At 44.0% G+C, this 16,327-nt stretch overlaps 1 protein-coding gene across 1 annotated transcript; it reads right to left on the bottom strand.

Moving 5' to 3' along the window:
- Positions 1-587: 587 nt before the first annotated feature.
- Positions 588-7,512, bottom strand: SMIM34 (small integral membrane protein 34). Its single transcript, XM_049629139.1, has 4 exons — positions 7,452-7,512; positions 6,949-7,006; positions 5,185-5,262; positions 588-1,062 (listed from the first exon to the last, which is right to left on the bottom strand). Exons 1-4 carry the CDS (start codon positions 7,510-7,512, stop codon positions 588-590), a joined length of 672 nt encoding a protein of 223 aa, XP_049485096.1.
- Between the last annotated feature and the right edge of the window lie 8,815 nt (positions 7,513-16,327).

Here is a 16,327-nt window from a genome sequence, read left to right as displayed (position 1 = left end):
AAAACTAATGCTTTTTTTCAGTGGATCACACACCCTCAGTGAAAATGAAGGACTTCTGACTAACGTCTGCTATTAACAACCTTGGTTCTATATTCTAGTGAGAACCTCTAGAACGAATGGCTCTTTGAAACCATCTATCCCACTGCCACGTGTTCCAGGTAAGAGCCACAAGTCGCTCAAAGTTCATGTGCTCCTCTGGAAGTTTAACTTTAATCCAGGGTGCCTGACTCCAAATTCAGCCTTCTTTCCGTGACAAGAGTGCACCTTCACGTACACCCTCGGGAATCTCCTAGATTCTCTGAGGACACTAAATGCTCCATGTCCTTCTCTGGGACACAGGCTCTTCCAGTGATGGGTATGACCGGAGCCACTGCCTCTGCTGTCTCGTCTCAAAGTGCCACAAAGCCTGAGAAGGAAACAGGACGCTGGCTTTTGGCCATGCTCCCATTGGCGTAAGTGCCCCAGTAATGTTCCTCTAGCTCCACTCAAGGACTTGACCCCTCTATCAAGGTTCCAGGTAGACTCGAGGCTTCTCCCCCTTGCATGAAAGTTGGGCCTCTTCTGTGGAGGTCTGTTTGCCTTGACTTTCAAGGGATCCCTTGGATTTCAGTTTGGCACCCACTGTTTTTACATTTTGGTTCCAGGCTGGCCTGGTTGGACTGCAGGACAGCTCTGTTGCTAAAGGTCAGTGCAGAGCATTTGGCCACCTTGCTTTGGAGATTTTTCTTTTTGAGTTCGGAGGTCAAATTTGAGTAGTAGATATCTTCCAAGGATTTATCATTCTTTCTGAGGATGTTGCTGGCCAATCGGAAGAGGAAAATCACTCCGTAGATGCCAATGATGGTGAGAATGTACCAGGCAGCGCTGGTCCCATCTGGAAGTTTCAGGGCCCTGGTGGAGTTGGTGCCATTCTTCCCCTCCATGTGGTCCCTCAGCAGGTAGCCTAGGCCAATGCTCGCCTGGGTTGAGTTGGGGGCTCCCTGAGGAGTCCACTTGATTACTGAGAAACAGAGAGATCCAGATGAGACCCAGAATCCTGGGCTGAGGGCTGCCTGGCCAAGCCTATGAGAGTGTGATCCTCATATCAGTGGGAAACATGGGGCTGCCTAAAGGGGCTCTCTCTGTTGAATGGGCAGGAGCCTGACAACATATATATCAATATATTTTTAAAAATCAAAAGGGTTCAAAAACACCAAGTTCTTAAATGGGAGATGCAACGTTGTACAGATATCAATTGCCCCTAAAGTAATCTATGCAGCTAACATAACTGCAATAAAAATATCAGTAGAATTTCTTTGCGAAATAGGCAAACTATGAATATTGAAAACATCAGCTCTCAAGACTAATTGGGAAATATCTGAGAGCGCCCAATCCTAGACCACCAGGGAGGGAAACATCTGAAAACAATGAGTGGTGAGTGGAAATTAGCCTAGCCAGAAATTTAAAAGGAGCCAGCCAGAAAAATAATTTACATTTTTTTGCATTGAATGAGTGCTTTATTTGCCCACAGCCCAGCTGCCATGGCTTAACTGGGCTTTGCAAAGGGCATGGGGGCTCTTCAGAACCAGGTGCAAGTCTCCCTAAAAAGTCCCCCCATAAAACTACAATAGCTGCTGATACACAGACAAGCAGAATAATGGAACAGAGTGAAAGTACAATCAACAGGCTAGGAATGCAAATTTGGTAGATAGTAAAAAAAATTTTTTTAACGTTTATTTATTTTTGAGAGAGACAGAGACAGAGTGTGAGCAGGAGGAGGGGCAGGGAGAGAGGGGGACACAGAATCCGAAGCAGGCTCCAGGTTCTGAGCTGTCAGCACAGAGCCCAATGCGGGGTTCGAACTCACAAACACGCTAGATTATGACCTGAGCTGAAGTCGGACGCCCAACCGACGAGGCCACCCAGGCACCGTGAATTTGGTAGATAGTAAAGAGGCATTTCTGATGAGGCGGGAAAAGTCGGATTATTCAATAAGGAGCATTAGAGCAATATACAGCACTGAATGTACCTCTCTCACCTTACGTTCAAAAAACAGTCCAGATCAATCAAAGATTTTAACAGAAAAAAAGAAACAATTTAAAGTACTAGAAATATCATGGCAGATTTTGTTCCTTTGGTATTGCGGTGTGAGATATCCCTTTCTAAGTACAACGTGAAAATTCAGAAGGAAAAAAAGAAGCAGGAAGAAAATTTTAAATTCAACTAATAGGAAACTTTAAAGTTATGGCATACTATAAAATCCAAAGACAAATGGAAAACTAGAGGAAAACTGCAATTTTATCATGAAATTTCTTAAATTAAAAAAAATGGGTGGGGGGGGGGGACACCTGGGTGGCTCAGTCTGTTAAGTGGTCATCTTCAGCTCAGGTCATGATCTCCCGGTTTGTGAGTTCAAGCCCCGCATCAGGCTCTCTGCTGTCAGTACAGAGCCTGGTTCAGATCCTCTGTCTCCCTTTCTCTCTGCCCCTCCCCCCACTCACTCGCTCTTTCTCAAAAAATAAAATAAATAAACATTTAAAAAGTACTTTTTTTTATGGGGCACCTGGGTGGCTCAGTCAGTTAAGCATCCGACTTGGGCTCAGGTCATGATCCCACAGCTTGTGAGTTCGAGCCCCGTGTCAGGCTCTGTGCTGACAGCTGGGAGCCTGGAGCCTGCTTCGAATTCTGTGTCTCCCCTTCTCTCTGCCCTTCCCCCACTTGCACTCCCTCTCTCTCTGTCTCTCAAAAATAAATAAATATTTTTCAAAATTTAAAAAAAATACTTTTTTAGAGAGAGAGAGAGCAGGGGAGTGGCAGAGGGAGAGAAAGAGAGAAAATCTTAAGCAGGTTCCATGCTCCGTGCAGAGCCTGATGCAGGGCTCAGTTCCACGACCCTAGGATTATGACTTGAGCCGAAATCAAGAGTCAGACACTCCCAAATTAGCCCCCGCAACCAAAGGTGCCCCATCACTAAATTTCTTAATAGCCTTCAGTCTTATTAGAAAAGTCCAAAGCCTCAGTCGAAAAACATGCATAGGGGCGTGGGCAATTAGGTGATGGAAAATCAAGGGGATCTGGAACATAAAAAAAGTCTTCTCAGTCTTCCTCATAATAAGGTAAATGCAAATGAAAACCACATCAAGGTAACATTTTCTGATCTATAAAGTTTGAAAACGAATGTTTCAGAATATACTCTCAGGCATTTGCTCAATGCTGGAAAGCGTGTAAATTCATACAACCAATATGGAAGGAAGGCACAGTCAGGATATCTATCGACATTACAAATGCACTTACCTTTGACCAAGCGGCTGTCCCTGTAGGAATTTATCCTAAGATATGCTGGAAAATGTCCACAATAATGATGTTTAAACATCACTTGTGATGATCAATGCTTAGGAACAGCCTGAATAACGTCAATTGGGGGACAGTTTAACACCTTTTGGAAAGTCCATGAGGTGGAATACGATAGAGCCATAAAAAGTAATAGAGTTTTTTTTTGGGGGGGGGGTACTAAATATTAATATATGAAAAAGTAAGCTGGGGCATCTGGGTGGCTCAGTCGGTTGAGCGTCTGACTCCGGCTCAGGTCATGATCTCACAGAAGGGCGAGTTCGAGCCCCGCATCGGGCTCTGTGCTGACAGCTCGGAGCCTGGAGCCTGCTTCGGATTCTGAGTCTCCTCTCTCTCTGCCCCTCCCCTGCTCATGCTCTGTCTCTCTCTGTCTCAAAAAATAAATATAAACATTAAAAAAAATTTAGAAAAAGTAAGCTAACCATGTTGCAGTATATTATCCTATGCATAAAAGAGGGGAGGATATTTTATTTGCTTGAAGCTCATATATGCATAAAATATCCCTGGGAGAATACACAAGAAATTGTACCTGTGGAGGCACTTGGGGAAGAGTATGGGGGATGAGATGTACTTCTCATGAGTGCCCTCTCGTACATTTTGTACCATGTGTATTTATCTTCAAAAAGGAGTTAATTTAAAAAGGAAAGGGTACAAGTGGGCACTTCTCCGGTTTCCGTGGTGAGGTGCCCCTGGGTAATGACACCGTGTGCCCTTCCAAGACCAGAAGATTAAAATCTTAATTGCTGTTTAATTCAAAACTGTTTTCTCTCCTAGGAGAGCCAGTGCAAATGGAATGAAAGCCACAGAAGTAGGACATAAAAAGGGGAGACATTTTCTCATTGAACTTGACCAGCTCAAATCCCCATTTCTTGCCCTGTGTGAACACAGACGTATTCAGATGGGTCATAGGATAAATCCCACAGACACATTATGAGCTCAGAACTCTACTGTGAGTTGTTAGAGAAGGATGTGATGTGTTCAAATACATAGAAAGTACACCCAACCAAGAACTACGGGACATTTAAATTATTTTAAAAGTAGTCCATTTCCACATGAAGGAAACTCACAACCTTAATTATTGCAGTCCACTGTTCTTCACTTTTCTTTAAAAAAATAAATAAATAAAGGGCGCCCGGGTGGCTCAGTCAGTTGAACCTCCGACTTCAGCTCGGGTCATGATCTCACAGTTCATGAGTTCAAGTCCCGAGTCGGGCTCCGTGCTGACAGCTCGGATCCTGGAGCCTGCTTCCGATTCTGTGTCTCTCTCTCTCTCTCTCTCTCTCTGCCCCTCCCCCACTCACACTCTGTCTCTGTCTCTCAAAAATAAATACGTGTTAAAAAAATTAAAAAATAAATAAAAATAAATAAGAATGAGCTGGTTGTATCTTAATGGATAAGCACATCCTGTAAAAAGGCAAACCTTTCTGTCTGTGCCATTTTGCACTTCCCATTTCATGCTGTGAAACAGAGCAGTCATTCTAGAACAGCCTATCCGTGCACTGAAGCAGAATACTCACATTCCACGAGGTGGTCTGTTCCTTGACTCCTGGGGAGGCGGGTTTAAGCAGCGGCCGTGGAAAGAGAAGACAGAATGAGAACTCTTCCCTGCAAGATCCAACTGACGTCTGGCCGCACGGAGGTTCCTGAGCAGGGAGTAACATGATACCTGGAGAATTTTAGGGCAATACCAAGTAGAAACTTAGCAGAGAAGAGCTGGACTCATTTTCTCTCCTTTAGTTAATCAGGAGATCGAAATCTGTCTGTCTCCTGTTGGCTCAGAACACAAAGTACTTCCTGGCTTAAGCTTGTTGAGAAGGCCTAACGCAACAGAGTGTTTAAAAACAATGCTGGTACCAAGGAGTCTCCAGCTGTTCCTGAGGCTGGCTCACCAGCTTATAGCCTGGATGGTTCCTGAATTCCCCTGTTCTGCACCTGTCGCAGGTGTGGCAGACGGTCAGGTGTGGCAGTGGCCTGTTGTCGCAGGGTCAGGAAACTCCATGGTCAAGAGTCACCAGCTTCCTCTTGGACTGTCTCCCGGATGAGGAAACCCAGACAGGAAGACACAGGCATGGGGGTGGGGGGTGGGGGGACATAGCTGAGGGACCTGGGTTCCCCCTCAGGGATCGGTGGGCAGTGGGATGACAGGTCAAGCTGTGAAGAGTGGTGTTTCCTTTTCCCACACCCGTGAGTCACAGCCCACACTGGAATCGGAGTAAATTTAACCAGAAAGTGCTAGAACAGTAAGAGTCTGGGAGAAAAAAAAAAAAAAAAAAGCAGGGAGCTTTGGTAGGGTCTGTGCAGCCACTGTTCCCAGCCCTACTCCTGAATCCTCGCTAATAAGATCAGCACCTGCCAAACATGTAAGGGTTGTTGGCTTTTAAGATGTCATTTGGTCAAACTTCCATCGGGGGGGACGAGATAAGCAAATTATAAAACAGACCACAAGGTCCGGCAATTCCACTCTTGGGTCAGTATCTAGGAGAGACGGGAACAAACACCTGGACAAAAACTTGCATTTGGATGTTCACAGCAGGATTACTCGTAATAGCTAAAAAGTGGCAGCAGTCCAAATGTCTATCCACTGATGACTGGGGAGTAAAATGCGGTCTATCCATACGATGGAATATTATTTGACAGTGAAAAGGAGCGAAGTACGGACACGTGTTGCCACGTGGATGGACCTTGAAAACATTACAAGTGGAAGGCTCCAGTTACAAAGAACAATACATTGTATGGTTCCACGTGCATGAAATGTCCAGAACAGACTGATCTATAAAGGCAGAAAGTAGATTAGTGGTCGCCATGGGCTGCGGTGGGGGTTGTGGGGTGATAACTACGGGGTAAAGGGTTTCTTTTAGGGATGACAAAGGGTGCTAAATTAATTGTGGTGCTGGTTGCACAACTCTTCTGCGAATATACTAAAAGCTACTGGATTGTACGCTGTAAGTGGGTGACCTTTGTGGGATCTGAATTCTATTTCAGTAACGTAACACGGGTATAATACAATGGAATACTCTGCAGCTGTGACAAAGAAATGCGGAAGCTGTTTGTGTACCGATGTGTAAAGTTCCCCGACGCGTACTGTGGAATGAAAAGAGCAAAGAAGAGGGTATTGTCACCCTTTCTAAAAAAGTAGGGAAATCATATAGATCTAGTTGGCTTCTTTTGGCATCGGAAAGCTTTAAGGATGGCTGGAGACGGTAAGAACGGGAGTTATTTGGAAAAGAAGAGAATTGGGTAGATGGAGAACAGGAGTGGGGGTAGGATTCTCACTGTATTTTTTTTTTTATGTATATAAAGAAATTTAACCGTGTCTGTGTGCTCCCTATTCAGTAACACACACATCCATTACTTAGATGGAAATCTTCGTCACCATTCTATTTGGGCTCCTGTGGTCTCTCTGTAGGGGGACGGCTGGACCGTGGTTCTTCCGGTTGTGCCACGCACACAGGGATTTCCCACACCGACCAGCTGAGGTAAGAAGGGGCCAGAAGGGGTCCCTGGATGACAAAAGGCAAGGGCGGATCAGGGTCAGAAGTCAGGATGCTGGTCCCAGCTGTGCGCTCGCCCTGTGATCCTGGGCAATTCCTTTCCCACCGTGATTAACGGTTGCCTCACCTGTAAGGTGGGGGAGCAGTGGGATCCGGTCCCGTCTGGTTCCATGCAGGAAGGAAGCCTGGGGAGGCAGGGGAGGGGGAGGCGTGGGGAGGAGCCGCTTCTGTGGAGGTGTCTGAATGGGAGGGCTGTCAAGGCCAGCCGCCTCAGGGCAGGGAGGGCGGGCCTGGGCGGCTGGCGCCTCGCCTCCGGAGTTGGAGGCTTCAAGGAGTATGTCATCTGTGAGGTCAGAAGGTTTCCGCATTCAGCTCAGCAGGATGATGGCACAGGATGCGGGGCTCACTAAGCTCCAGAAAAATGGGGGAGGCCAAAAAAGGGGGCCTTTGGTCTCATCCACACTCTACAAGGGGTACTAGCTAAGATTAGGGCATAGCTCTGTACTGGGTGCTCTCGGCCTGGTTTCTGCCTCTCTAATCCTGTGAGGCAGGAGTGTTATTCCCCCTTAAGGAGGGGGTGATGCTCTTTCAGGCTCAGAGAAGTGACTTGCCCAGTGTCGCACAGCTCACAGGCGCCAGGGGTGCGATGTCTGAAACCAAAGGCGTTCTCGTTCCACGCCCTGAATGTCATTTTCGAGCCGGACCCAGAGCCCCACCAATCCTCCCAGTCGCTTGCCCTACAGGTTGAACTGCAGGTTGTCATTGCTCAGGCATACCCATGACCTTGAAACCCTTCCCTTTGGCCAAAGTGGAACCGTGACGTTAAAAGTCAGGACAGTGGGGGTGCCTGGGTGGCTCAGTCGGTTGAGCGTCCGACTTCAGCTCAGGTCACGATCTCACGGTCTGTGAGTTCGAACCCCACGTCAGGCTCTAGGCTGATGGCTCAGAGCCTGGAGCCTGCTTCTGATTCTGTGTCTCCCTCTCTCTCTCTGCCCCTCCCCCGTTCATGCTCTGTCTCTCTCTGTCTCAAAAATAAATAAACGTTAAAAATATATATAAAAATAAATAAAAAATAAAAAAAATAAAAGACAGGACAGTGGATCTCCTCCAGCTGAAGGTAAGTAACTCAAGGTGGAAGGAGGAGGACCCTAGGGTGCTGGTCATAATCTGTTCCATGGATTTGATCAGTTTGGGGCTCTTCATAGCATCATACACTTGGGCCACATCCAGTTTTCTGCATGCATGTTACATTTCGATGTAAACCTCACCCTGTGTCTTTAACACAGAAAGCCTTGAGAGACTATGGGAAAATAAAGTGGAAGGCTTATACAGAAAATTCAAACGCTATTTTAAAAATCTTTTTTCAATGTCTATTCATTTTTGAGAGACACAGCATGCGTGGGGAAGGGGCAGAGAAAGAGGGGGACACAGAATCCGAAACAGGCTCCAGGTTCCGAGCTGACAGCACAGAGCCCGATGCGGGGCTCGAACTCACGAACCATGAGATCACGACCCGAGCCAAAGTTGGACTCAACCGACTGAGCCACCCAGGTGCCCCTACAAATGCTATTTTAAAAAAAGAATTCTACACTCTGTCATGGCCGTGGCCACATGGCATCATCTAATGAAAGTGCTCTGTGCCTGGGGTTGAAGGTGGTCAAGATCATGGTCACAGGGGCTGGGCAGCTGCCTGCCTTAGTATGCCGTGTGGATGACGCCAACTCTGTCATTCCCAAATGCTTACATAACAGTGAAATGGAACAAGTTGTACCACCACGAGGGCCAAGAATTTTCTTCCTATTTGTGTATGTCTCTTTAGACCTTCTGGTTCAGTCTAGACAAAATGCAATCAAACAAAGCCATTCACCTGGTAAATATTTGTCTGAGCTAAAGTTCTGGGAGAAAGAACCAGGTGTTGGGAGAACCAACACCTTCTGGTTCCTTTGACATTAGAGACCAAATTCTCCCAGATAGCCGTGGCTTATTTATTTATTTCCTTCCTTCCTTCCTTCCTTCCTTCCTTCCTTCCCTCTTTCACTCCCTCCCTCTTTCTTTTCCTCCCTTTCTTTATCTCTTTATCTTTCTTTCTTTCTTTCTTTCTTCCTTTCCATCCATCCATTAGTCATTTCTTTCTTTCTTTCTCTCCCTCCCTCCCTCTTCTTTTCTTTTCTCTACTGAAGAACCAGTCAGCTTAGAAGATGTCTAAGTTGGAAGCAAAGGTAGCAATAGTGTGGCTTTGATTAGCCAGAAAAAGAAGAAGAAAAAAAAAAAGGATAGAAACAAGTGCCTTTACATTTCAGGATGTCAGAACTGGCATTTTAAAAAAATGTCAATAAACAAATGCTCATAAGCACATTCGGCATTCTTTCTAAGGAGTATTTCTAAGGGAGGGAGACTTCGCCAACCAATTCTGACTCCTTGCAGTGCAAGAGGACATTAAAAATGACAATTCAGGAGTCCTGTGGAGAACAACCCAACTTCCTCCCTGCCCTGCCCCAGACAAAGGGCACTTGCAAGCTCTTCTGGCCGGGAGCACAGATTCCAGATGTTTCCCGCTTTGCAGGGGGTACAAACTTCCAGAGGACATTTAAAAGATGTTTTGCATGTTTTAAAAATCTTTAACCTATATGTCATTTTTGCCTTTCCTTTTTTTTTTTAAAGTTTTTTATTTTTGCTTATTTTTGAGAGAGAGAGAGAGAGAAAGAGAGAAGGGGCAAAGAAAGAGGGAAAGAGAATGCCAAGCAGGATCGGCACTGTCAGTGCAGAGCCTAACCCTGGACTTGATCTGATGAACCAGCTGTGAGATCATATGACCTAAGCGGAAACCAAGAGCGGGACGCTTAACCAACTGAGCACCCTGACCCAAGCACCCTGCCTTTCCTTTGTAATGCCATTCATCGTCTTCTCCACCGTTGAAGGACATTTCACATCACCTCGCGTCTCCAGGGAGGTGCCGAGGAAGGCTCCCAGCCCTTGGAATCCGAGGTGCCAGGTTCTAGCTGGGACTTCCTCACGTGCCCACTGCGGGACTGTGGTCAAGTCACTTCACCACCCCAAACCTCAACTTTTAAACAAAGGGTAATAAATTGTGGTGACGTTAACTATTTCATAAATCCCAGGGGCGAATACAGCCACACCTCGTGTCTTCTCCCACTGAACTCCCTGGGCCCTCGATGCCTGGTTAGCAGGAAGCCCTACATTTATCACCCTCCTAAGGCCTCCGGGTTGACCGCGACTCGCTGGGATTTCGTCCAGAGGGGGTGGGGAGGGCAGCCCAAGGCAGAGGGCCGCGTGAGTCATCCAACGCTGCTGTTGCCTCCAGGGGCCACACGGGGCCGCCGTTGAGCACTGCCTCGGGGAGAGGGCTTCAAAAGTGGCAAGAGACAGAGCACGAGCCCTGCACGCTTGACCTGTTGCTCTCACGGCCACCGCAGAACAGACCAATGAGACTGCCCCCTCCCCGAGGGAGGTCGGACAGCACAGTCAACCAGGCTCAGGAGTGGAAGACGACGAACGGGGCAGAAACCAGCCAGGCTGCCATTTCCCGCCGCAGTTCTGCTCCCTGCAGGCCTGAGCTGGAAAAGCAGGGGAGCCTCAACCCTAAAGATTGAGTTCAGAATTTTGACTGTGACCCGAGACGGCACGCCTGAAATTATTGAATGAAGTCCCCTTTCCCCCACCTGACATGACGATGCGGGCCGGGAAAGATCGAACCCCACATGACAGAGCCCACAGAGCAAAACTAAAGAAATGGTGGGAACACAGATAAAGCGTTATTGTTACCTCAAATGAGTCTTCTCTGTCATGATGATGCTACTACCACCGGGACGCTCTGGGGTGCAGAGCCAAAGCTAGACCAGAGTTAGAGAAAGGGAGACTTTCCAGGTTCAAGTAGGCAAGACAGAGGCAGGGTAGAGCTGGTCTAAGGGGCTGGATCCGAGGGGGCAGGTCCATTTCTGGCTTCCGCTTCTGCCTCCCTTTGCACCTTGGCCTCGTTTGCTCCTGCAGCAGAGGAGTTTTCTCCATGTCCTGTAAACACAAAAGACAACTTTTTTCAAGGCCCACGGAATTTTCACATGCATAAAATACCTGCCTCGCAGTGTACCTGTAAAGGGCAACTTAGAACATTTCGAAAGGAGAAATATTCTCTACTACTAATTATTAAAATAGAAATCGGCTTTTAAATTGAAAAAAAAAAAACAACAACAACACAATAAGGCTTGTTATGTGGAAATCACAGCCTAAAGCATTCTTGGGTCAAAAAGAAAATCAAAACTGCAAGTAAAATATTATCTAGAAAATGAATTCAAAACAGTACATAGTTAAACCTAAGTACTAAAACTAGTTTAATTAACAAGAAAAAAATAATAAAAATAGATTTACTAAGAAATGAGGAAAGGACAATCTTCTCAACAAAGGGCACTGGGACAACTGGATGTTCCTTTGCAAAACTAAACAAACACACACACAAACTGAGACCCTTACCTCACACCATGTAAAACATTGACTCAAAATGGATCATTTGGGACAATCTCAGTGTAAAACCTAAAACTATAAACCTTACAGACAAACACATAAAAGAAAATTATGACACTGGATTAAGAAAAGATTTCTTGGGGCACCTGGGTGGCTCAGTCGGTTAGGCATCCGACTTCAGCTCAGGTCATGATCTCACGGTCTGTGAGTTCAAGCCCCAAGTTGGGCTCTGTGCTGACAGCTCAGAGCCTGGAGCCTGCTTTGGATTTTGTGTCTCCCTCTCTCTCTGACCCTCCCCCGTTCATGCTGTCTCTCTGTCTCAGAAATTAAATGAACATCAAAAAAAAAAATTTTTTTTTTGAAAAGAAAGAAAAGATTTCTTAGATGTAACATCAATAGCACAATTCATAAAAGAAAAAAAAAAAACCCTGATAAATTGGTCTTCATAAAAATGGGAAACTTGATCTTCAAAAGACCCTATGAAGAAAATGCAAAGAAAAGCCACACAGACTGGAAGCTAATATTTGCAAATCAGATATCTGATAAAGGACTTGCCTCTAGAATAGATGAAAAATCTTATGATTTAATAATAAGAGCACGAACAACTCAATTTGAAGTAGAAAAAGGATTTGAACAGACATTTCGCCAAAGAAGATACACAAACAGCTAATAAGCACATGAAAAGATCCTCAACATCATTAGTTACTAAGGGAATACAAATGAAAACCCAATGATCTATCACTACACATCCATTAAAATGGCTCTAATTTAAAAAGTGGCCATGATGTTGAATGTTGGCAAGGCTGTGGAGAAACAGGAACTCTCCTACATTGCTGATTGGAATGTTGAAAGGTACAGCCCTCTGGAGACAGTTCAGTAGTTTCTTTCAAGGTTGAGCCTATGCATATCATATAACTTAGCAATTTCACTCCTGGGTATGTACTGAGAAAAAAAAAAAAATATATATATATATATATATATATCCACACAAAAACTTGTATGTAAATATTCATATCAACACCATTCATAATAGCCCCAAATTGGAATCGGTCAAAATGTTCATCAACTGGTCCGTGGAAACACAAAGTGCTATGTCCTTGCAGAGGACTACTATGCAGCATAAACATGGAGGAACTTCGTAAGGATTATGCCGAGTGAAAGAAGCCAGACACAGTGAAAGAAGCCAGAAGGCAACATATCGTATGACTCTATTTATGTGAAATTCCTGGGAAAGGCAAAAAAAAAAAAAAAGAAGACAGAAGCAAATTGGTGGTTGCACGGGGCCAGAGGAGGGAGCAGGAACTGATACAAACAGGAGGGGGAAATTTGGGGGCTGAGGGAAATGCTCGCAAACTGTCAATGGGTAGATTTTACGATACGTAACTTATATCGCAATCAAGCTGCTTTAAATGTTAAATTCAGTACCTAATTCCAGATGTTTCGATAAGAATAACAACATAAGCCCAAAGAAGGCTGGGAGAAAAAAAATTAAAAAGGAGAAGAGCAGAATTTAGAAGCTAGAAAAACAATAACGCTAAGAGTTGGTTCCTTAAAGAATAAATAAATAAATAAATAAATAAGATGAGAAACAATTAGTTACCCTAATAAAGAAATAGAGGAGGGGCACCTGGGTGGCTCAGTCAGTTAAGAGTCCAATTCTTGATCTCAGCTCAGGTCTTGATCTCAGGGTTGTGAGTTCAAGCTCCGCATTGGGCTCCATGATGCTGGGCATGAAGCCTACTTAAAAAAAAAAAAAAAAAAAAAAAGTAAAAATAAAGGAGAAAGAACAAACATACCAAATAAGGATAGTTGAGGGAATAACCAGAGATATAGAGGAAATCTAAGAAGTAATGTCTTAATTCTTTCGCTCATTTCTGTGCAAATAAGTCTGAAAGCCTTGCCCAAATGAACGACTTTCTAGGAAAATATAAATAATCAAAACTGACCCCAAAGGAGATTTTTTAAGTCTTTTCTTAAATGTTTATTTATTTTTTGAGAGAGAGAGACAGTGAGGGCAGGGGAGGGGCAGAGAGAGAGGGAGACACAGGATCTGAGCTGTCAGCACAGAGCCCGAAGAGGGACGGGGCTCAAACTCACGGACCCCGAGATCATGACCAGAGCCAAAGTCGGACACTTAACCGACTGAGCCATCCAGGTGCCCTCCAAAAGAGATTTTTTTTAATCAGAAAATATCAGTTACCATAGAAAATGCTGAAAAATTTGCTATAGAGGCATCCACCCAGAGAAGCATCTGGTTCAGACAGTTTCACAAGTGAATCCTGCTAAACCTTTATTGATTAGAAAATGCTGCTTTTAAACTGCCATAGAGCATGGAGAAAGAACAGCTTCCGAATTTTTCTGATGAAGCTAGCAGAGCGATGATAACTTAACCTGATGAAACCCCCGTAGTGAAAGGAAACCACAGACCAACTTCACTTATGGATATAGATGTGAATATTCTAAATCCAATACTAGCCAACAGATCCAACAGTGCATGAAAAGAATAAATTCCTCAAACAAATGCAGTTATGCCAATCACAGAAGAGTTGTTCAATATCAGGAAATCTATGGATGCGATTTACCACATGAACAAGTCTGGAGAAAAAAATGTGTTCATCTTCACAGATAATAGGTGTTTGTTAAATTCCAATTTCGTCCTGATTTTTAAAATATTGGTAAATAAAAAGATAACCAATCCTGTAAAATGCCAAATTTAGAATATCTCAAGTCGGGGTGCCTGGGTGGCTCAGTTGGTTGGGCGTCCGACTTCGGCTCAGGTCACGATCTCACGGTTTGTGAGTTCGAGCCCCGCGTCGGGCTCTGTGCTGACAGCTCGGAGCCTGGAGCCTGCTTCAGATTCTGTGTCTCCCTCTCTCTCTGCCGCTAACCCACTTGCATTCTGTCTCTGTCTCTCTCAAAAATAAATAAACATTAAAAAATTTTTCTTTAAATATCTCAAGTCAGAAACGAGTGCTTAATGGTAAAATATGAGAAGCACTCTATAATGGGGAACAAGACACTATCACCCATTATCACCACTGCCATTTAACGTTGTACTGTAGGAATCATCTGACTCAATTAGACAAGAGGCACAAAAACTGGGAAGGAGGAAGCAAAAATTATCATTGCCTGTATGGTTGGAAAAATGAAGAGAATCTATTGCAAAACGGTTAGCAATAGTAGGACAGTCCAGTAAGTTGAATGGGTACAAAATAAATGCTAAAAAAACAAATCAATATCCAAGGATCTGTATTAACAGCGATCACTTTGTAAATATAATTAAAGAAACGATTCCAGTTACAATAAGAACCAAGAAGATAAAACACCCAAGAGTGCATTAAATGTGTAAGATTCATCCACAAAGAAAATCTAAAAACCAGAGAGACAAAAAAAAAAAAAAAAGATTCGACTGAACGCAAATATTTCCTACCCTTTGATAGAAAGACTGTCTTGTGGAAAGACGGCCGTCCTTTCCAAATAAATCTGTGCATTTAGTATGATCCTAATGAAAACACCAACGGAGGGTTTTGTTTTTCCTTGTTGTTCTTGTTTTGTTTTGTATTTCCGAGCTTTACTGAATGTCATATAATCCAAGCCCACACGCCATTTGTTCATGATCTTATTCTTCGCCTTTCCTTTCCAGGAACGTGTTTTTATGCTTTTCAGACCCATCTTTTTTTCTCTCAGTACCAGGGAACAGAATGCCAGGTTTTAGGCTTGAAAAACCACAGCAAAACTGCAGCAAAAGTGAAGGGTGGAAATGGTCCTTTTCCCCCTGCAGCTGCAAAAAACAGACAGCATCTCGCATCATAAACATCCATCCTTGAGACGTTATCCCAACGAAGGAATAGGCAAGTCACTTGCTTTTTCAAGGTTGCTGCTCTGCCCTGAGAAAAGTAACCTCAGCTTCCCCCCAAGGCTCTAATTCCCATTGGCCATCTTACTTAAGTTGGCTCTGACAGAAGTATTTTAAGTGGTGCCTCTGTTTTTCCAAAGGTATAAGCATTTGTGAACTTTTCTGGCTTCTCTCTTCCTTCACAAGGAGGCATAAGGTAAATAAATCTGTTAGACTTCTTATTTCAACAAAGACCTTGAGAACCTTACCTCATTCAAATTAACATAGACAAGTTGAGTCTAAAATTTTTTTTTTAATTTTTTTAAATGTTTTTATTTATTTTTGCGACAGAGAGCAGGAGGGACAGAGAGAGAGGGAGACACAGAATCGGAAGCAGGTTCCAGGCTCTGAGCTGTCAGCACAGAGCCCGATGCGGGGCTTGAACCCACAGACTGTGAGATCATGACCTGAGCCGAAGTCGGATGCTTAACCGACTGAGCCACCCAGGCGCCCCGAGTCTAAAATTTATGTGGAAAATGGAACATACAAGAATAGCTGAGAAAATTCCGAGGAAAGAAAATAATGAAATATCCCTGTGAGATGTTAAAATGTATTATAAAGCCACAGAAATTAAGAGTGCGCGGTCCTAGCATGCGAGCAGACAGATCAATGGGACAGAATGAGGTCCAAAAAGAGACTCAGAAACATTCAGGAAAATAATATTAAATGAAAAGGATGTTTCAAATTAATGTAGAAGAGATGGGTTATCTCACAAATGCATGGGACAATTGTGTAGACATCTGGGGAAGAGTAAATTTGGATCTCTGCTTTAATACACCAAAATAAATTCCAGATGGAGCTGTTATAATTTTTAAAAATACAGTCGTAAAAGTGCTAGCACAAACATGGGGGGGTTATTTTTATAATTCCAGATTGTGGCAGTCTTTCGGACACAAAAGTCAGAAAATGCAAAAAAACAAGACCGATAAAACTGACCACAGAAGAATTAAAATTTTCTTTGGGGCCAAAACAAAATACTCTTAACAGAGTCAAGAGATAAATGATAAGCCAGGGGAAGCATTTGCAGCCCATGTGATAGAGTGTCAAATATTTTAATATTCAAAGGCTTTTTTTTTTTTTTAATCAGGTTAGCTTTTATTTTTGTTTTCAAATGATGAGTCTGTGTTGATACGTT

This window comes from Panthera uncia, chromosome C2, assembly GCF_023721935.1.
Source record: "Panthera uncia isolate 11264 chromosome C2, Puncia_PCG_1.0, whole genome shotgun sequence".
NCBI classification, from domain to species: domain Eukaryota; kingdom Metazoa; phylum Chordata; class Mammalia; order Carnivora; family Felidae; genus Panthera; species Panthera uncia.
This window is presented reverse-complemented; position numbering and strand designations above follow the sequence as displayed.

Excerpts from the sequence above, each read along its gene's own strand:
- SMIM34 (XM_049629139.1), bottom strand. The coding sequence starts at position 7,512 with ATGACATTCAGGGCGTGGAACGAGAACGCCTTTGGTTTCAGACATCGC. Across the intron at positions 7,007-7,451 it reads ACATCGCACCCCTGGCGCCT|GCTTCCTTCCTGCATGGAAC; the intron begins GTGAGCTGTGCG and ends CTGCCTCCCCAG. Across the intron at positions 1,063-5,184 it reads GAACAGCTGGAGACTCCTTG|GCTTGGCCAGGCAGCCCTCA; the intron begins GTACCAGCATTG and ends ACACTCTCATAG.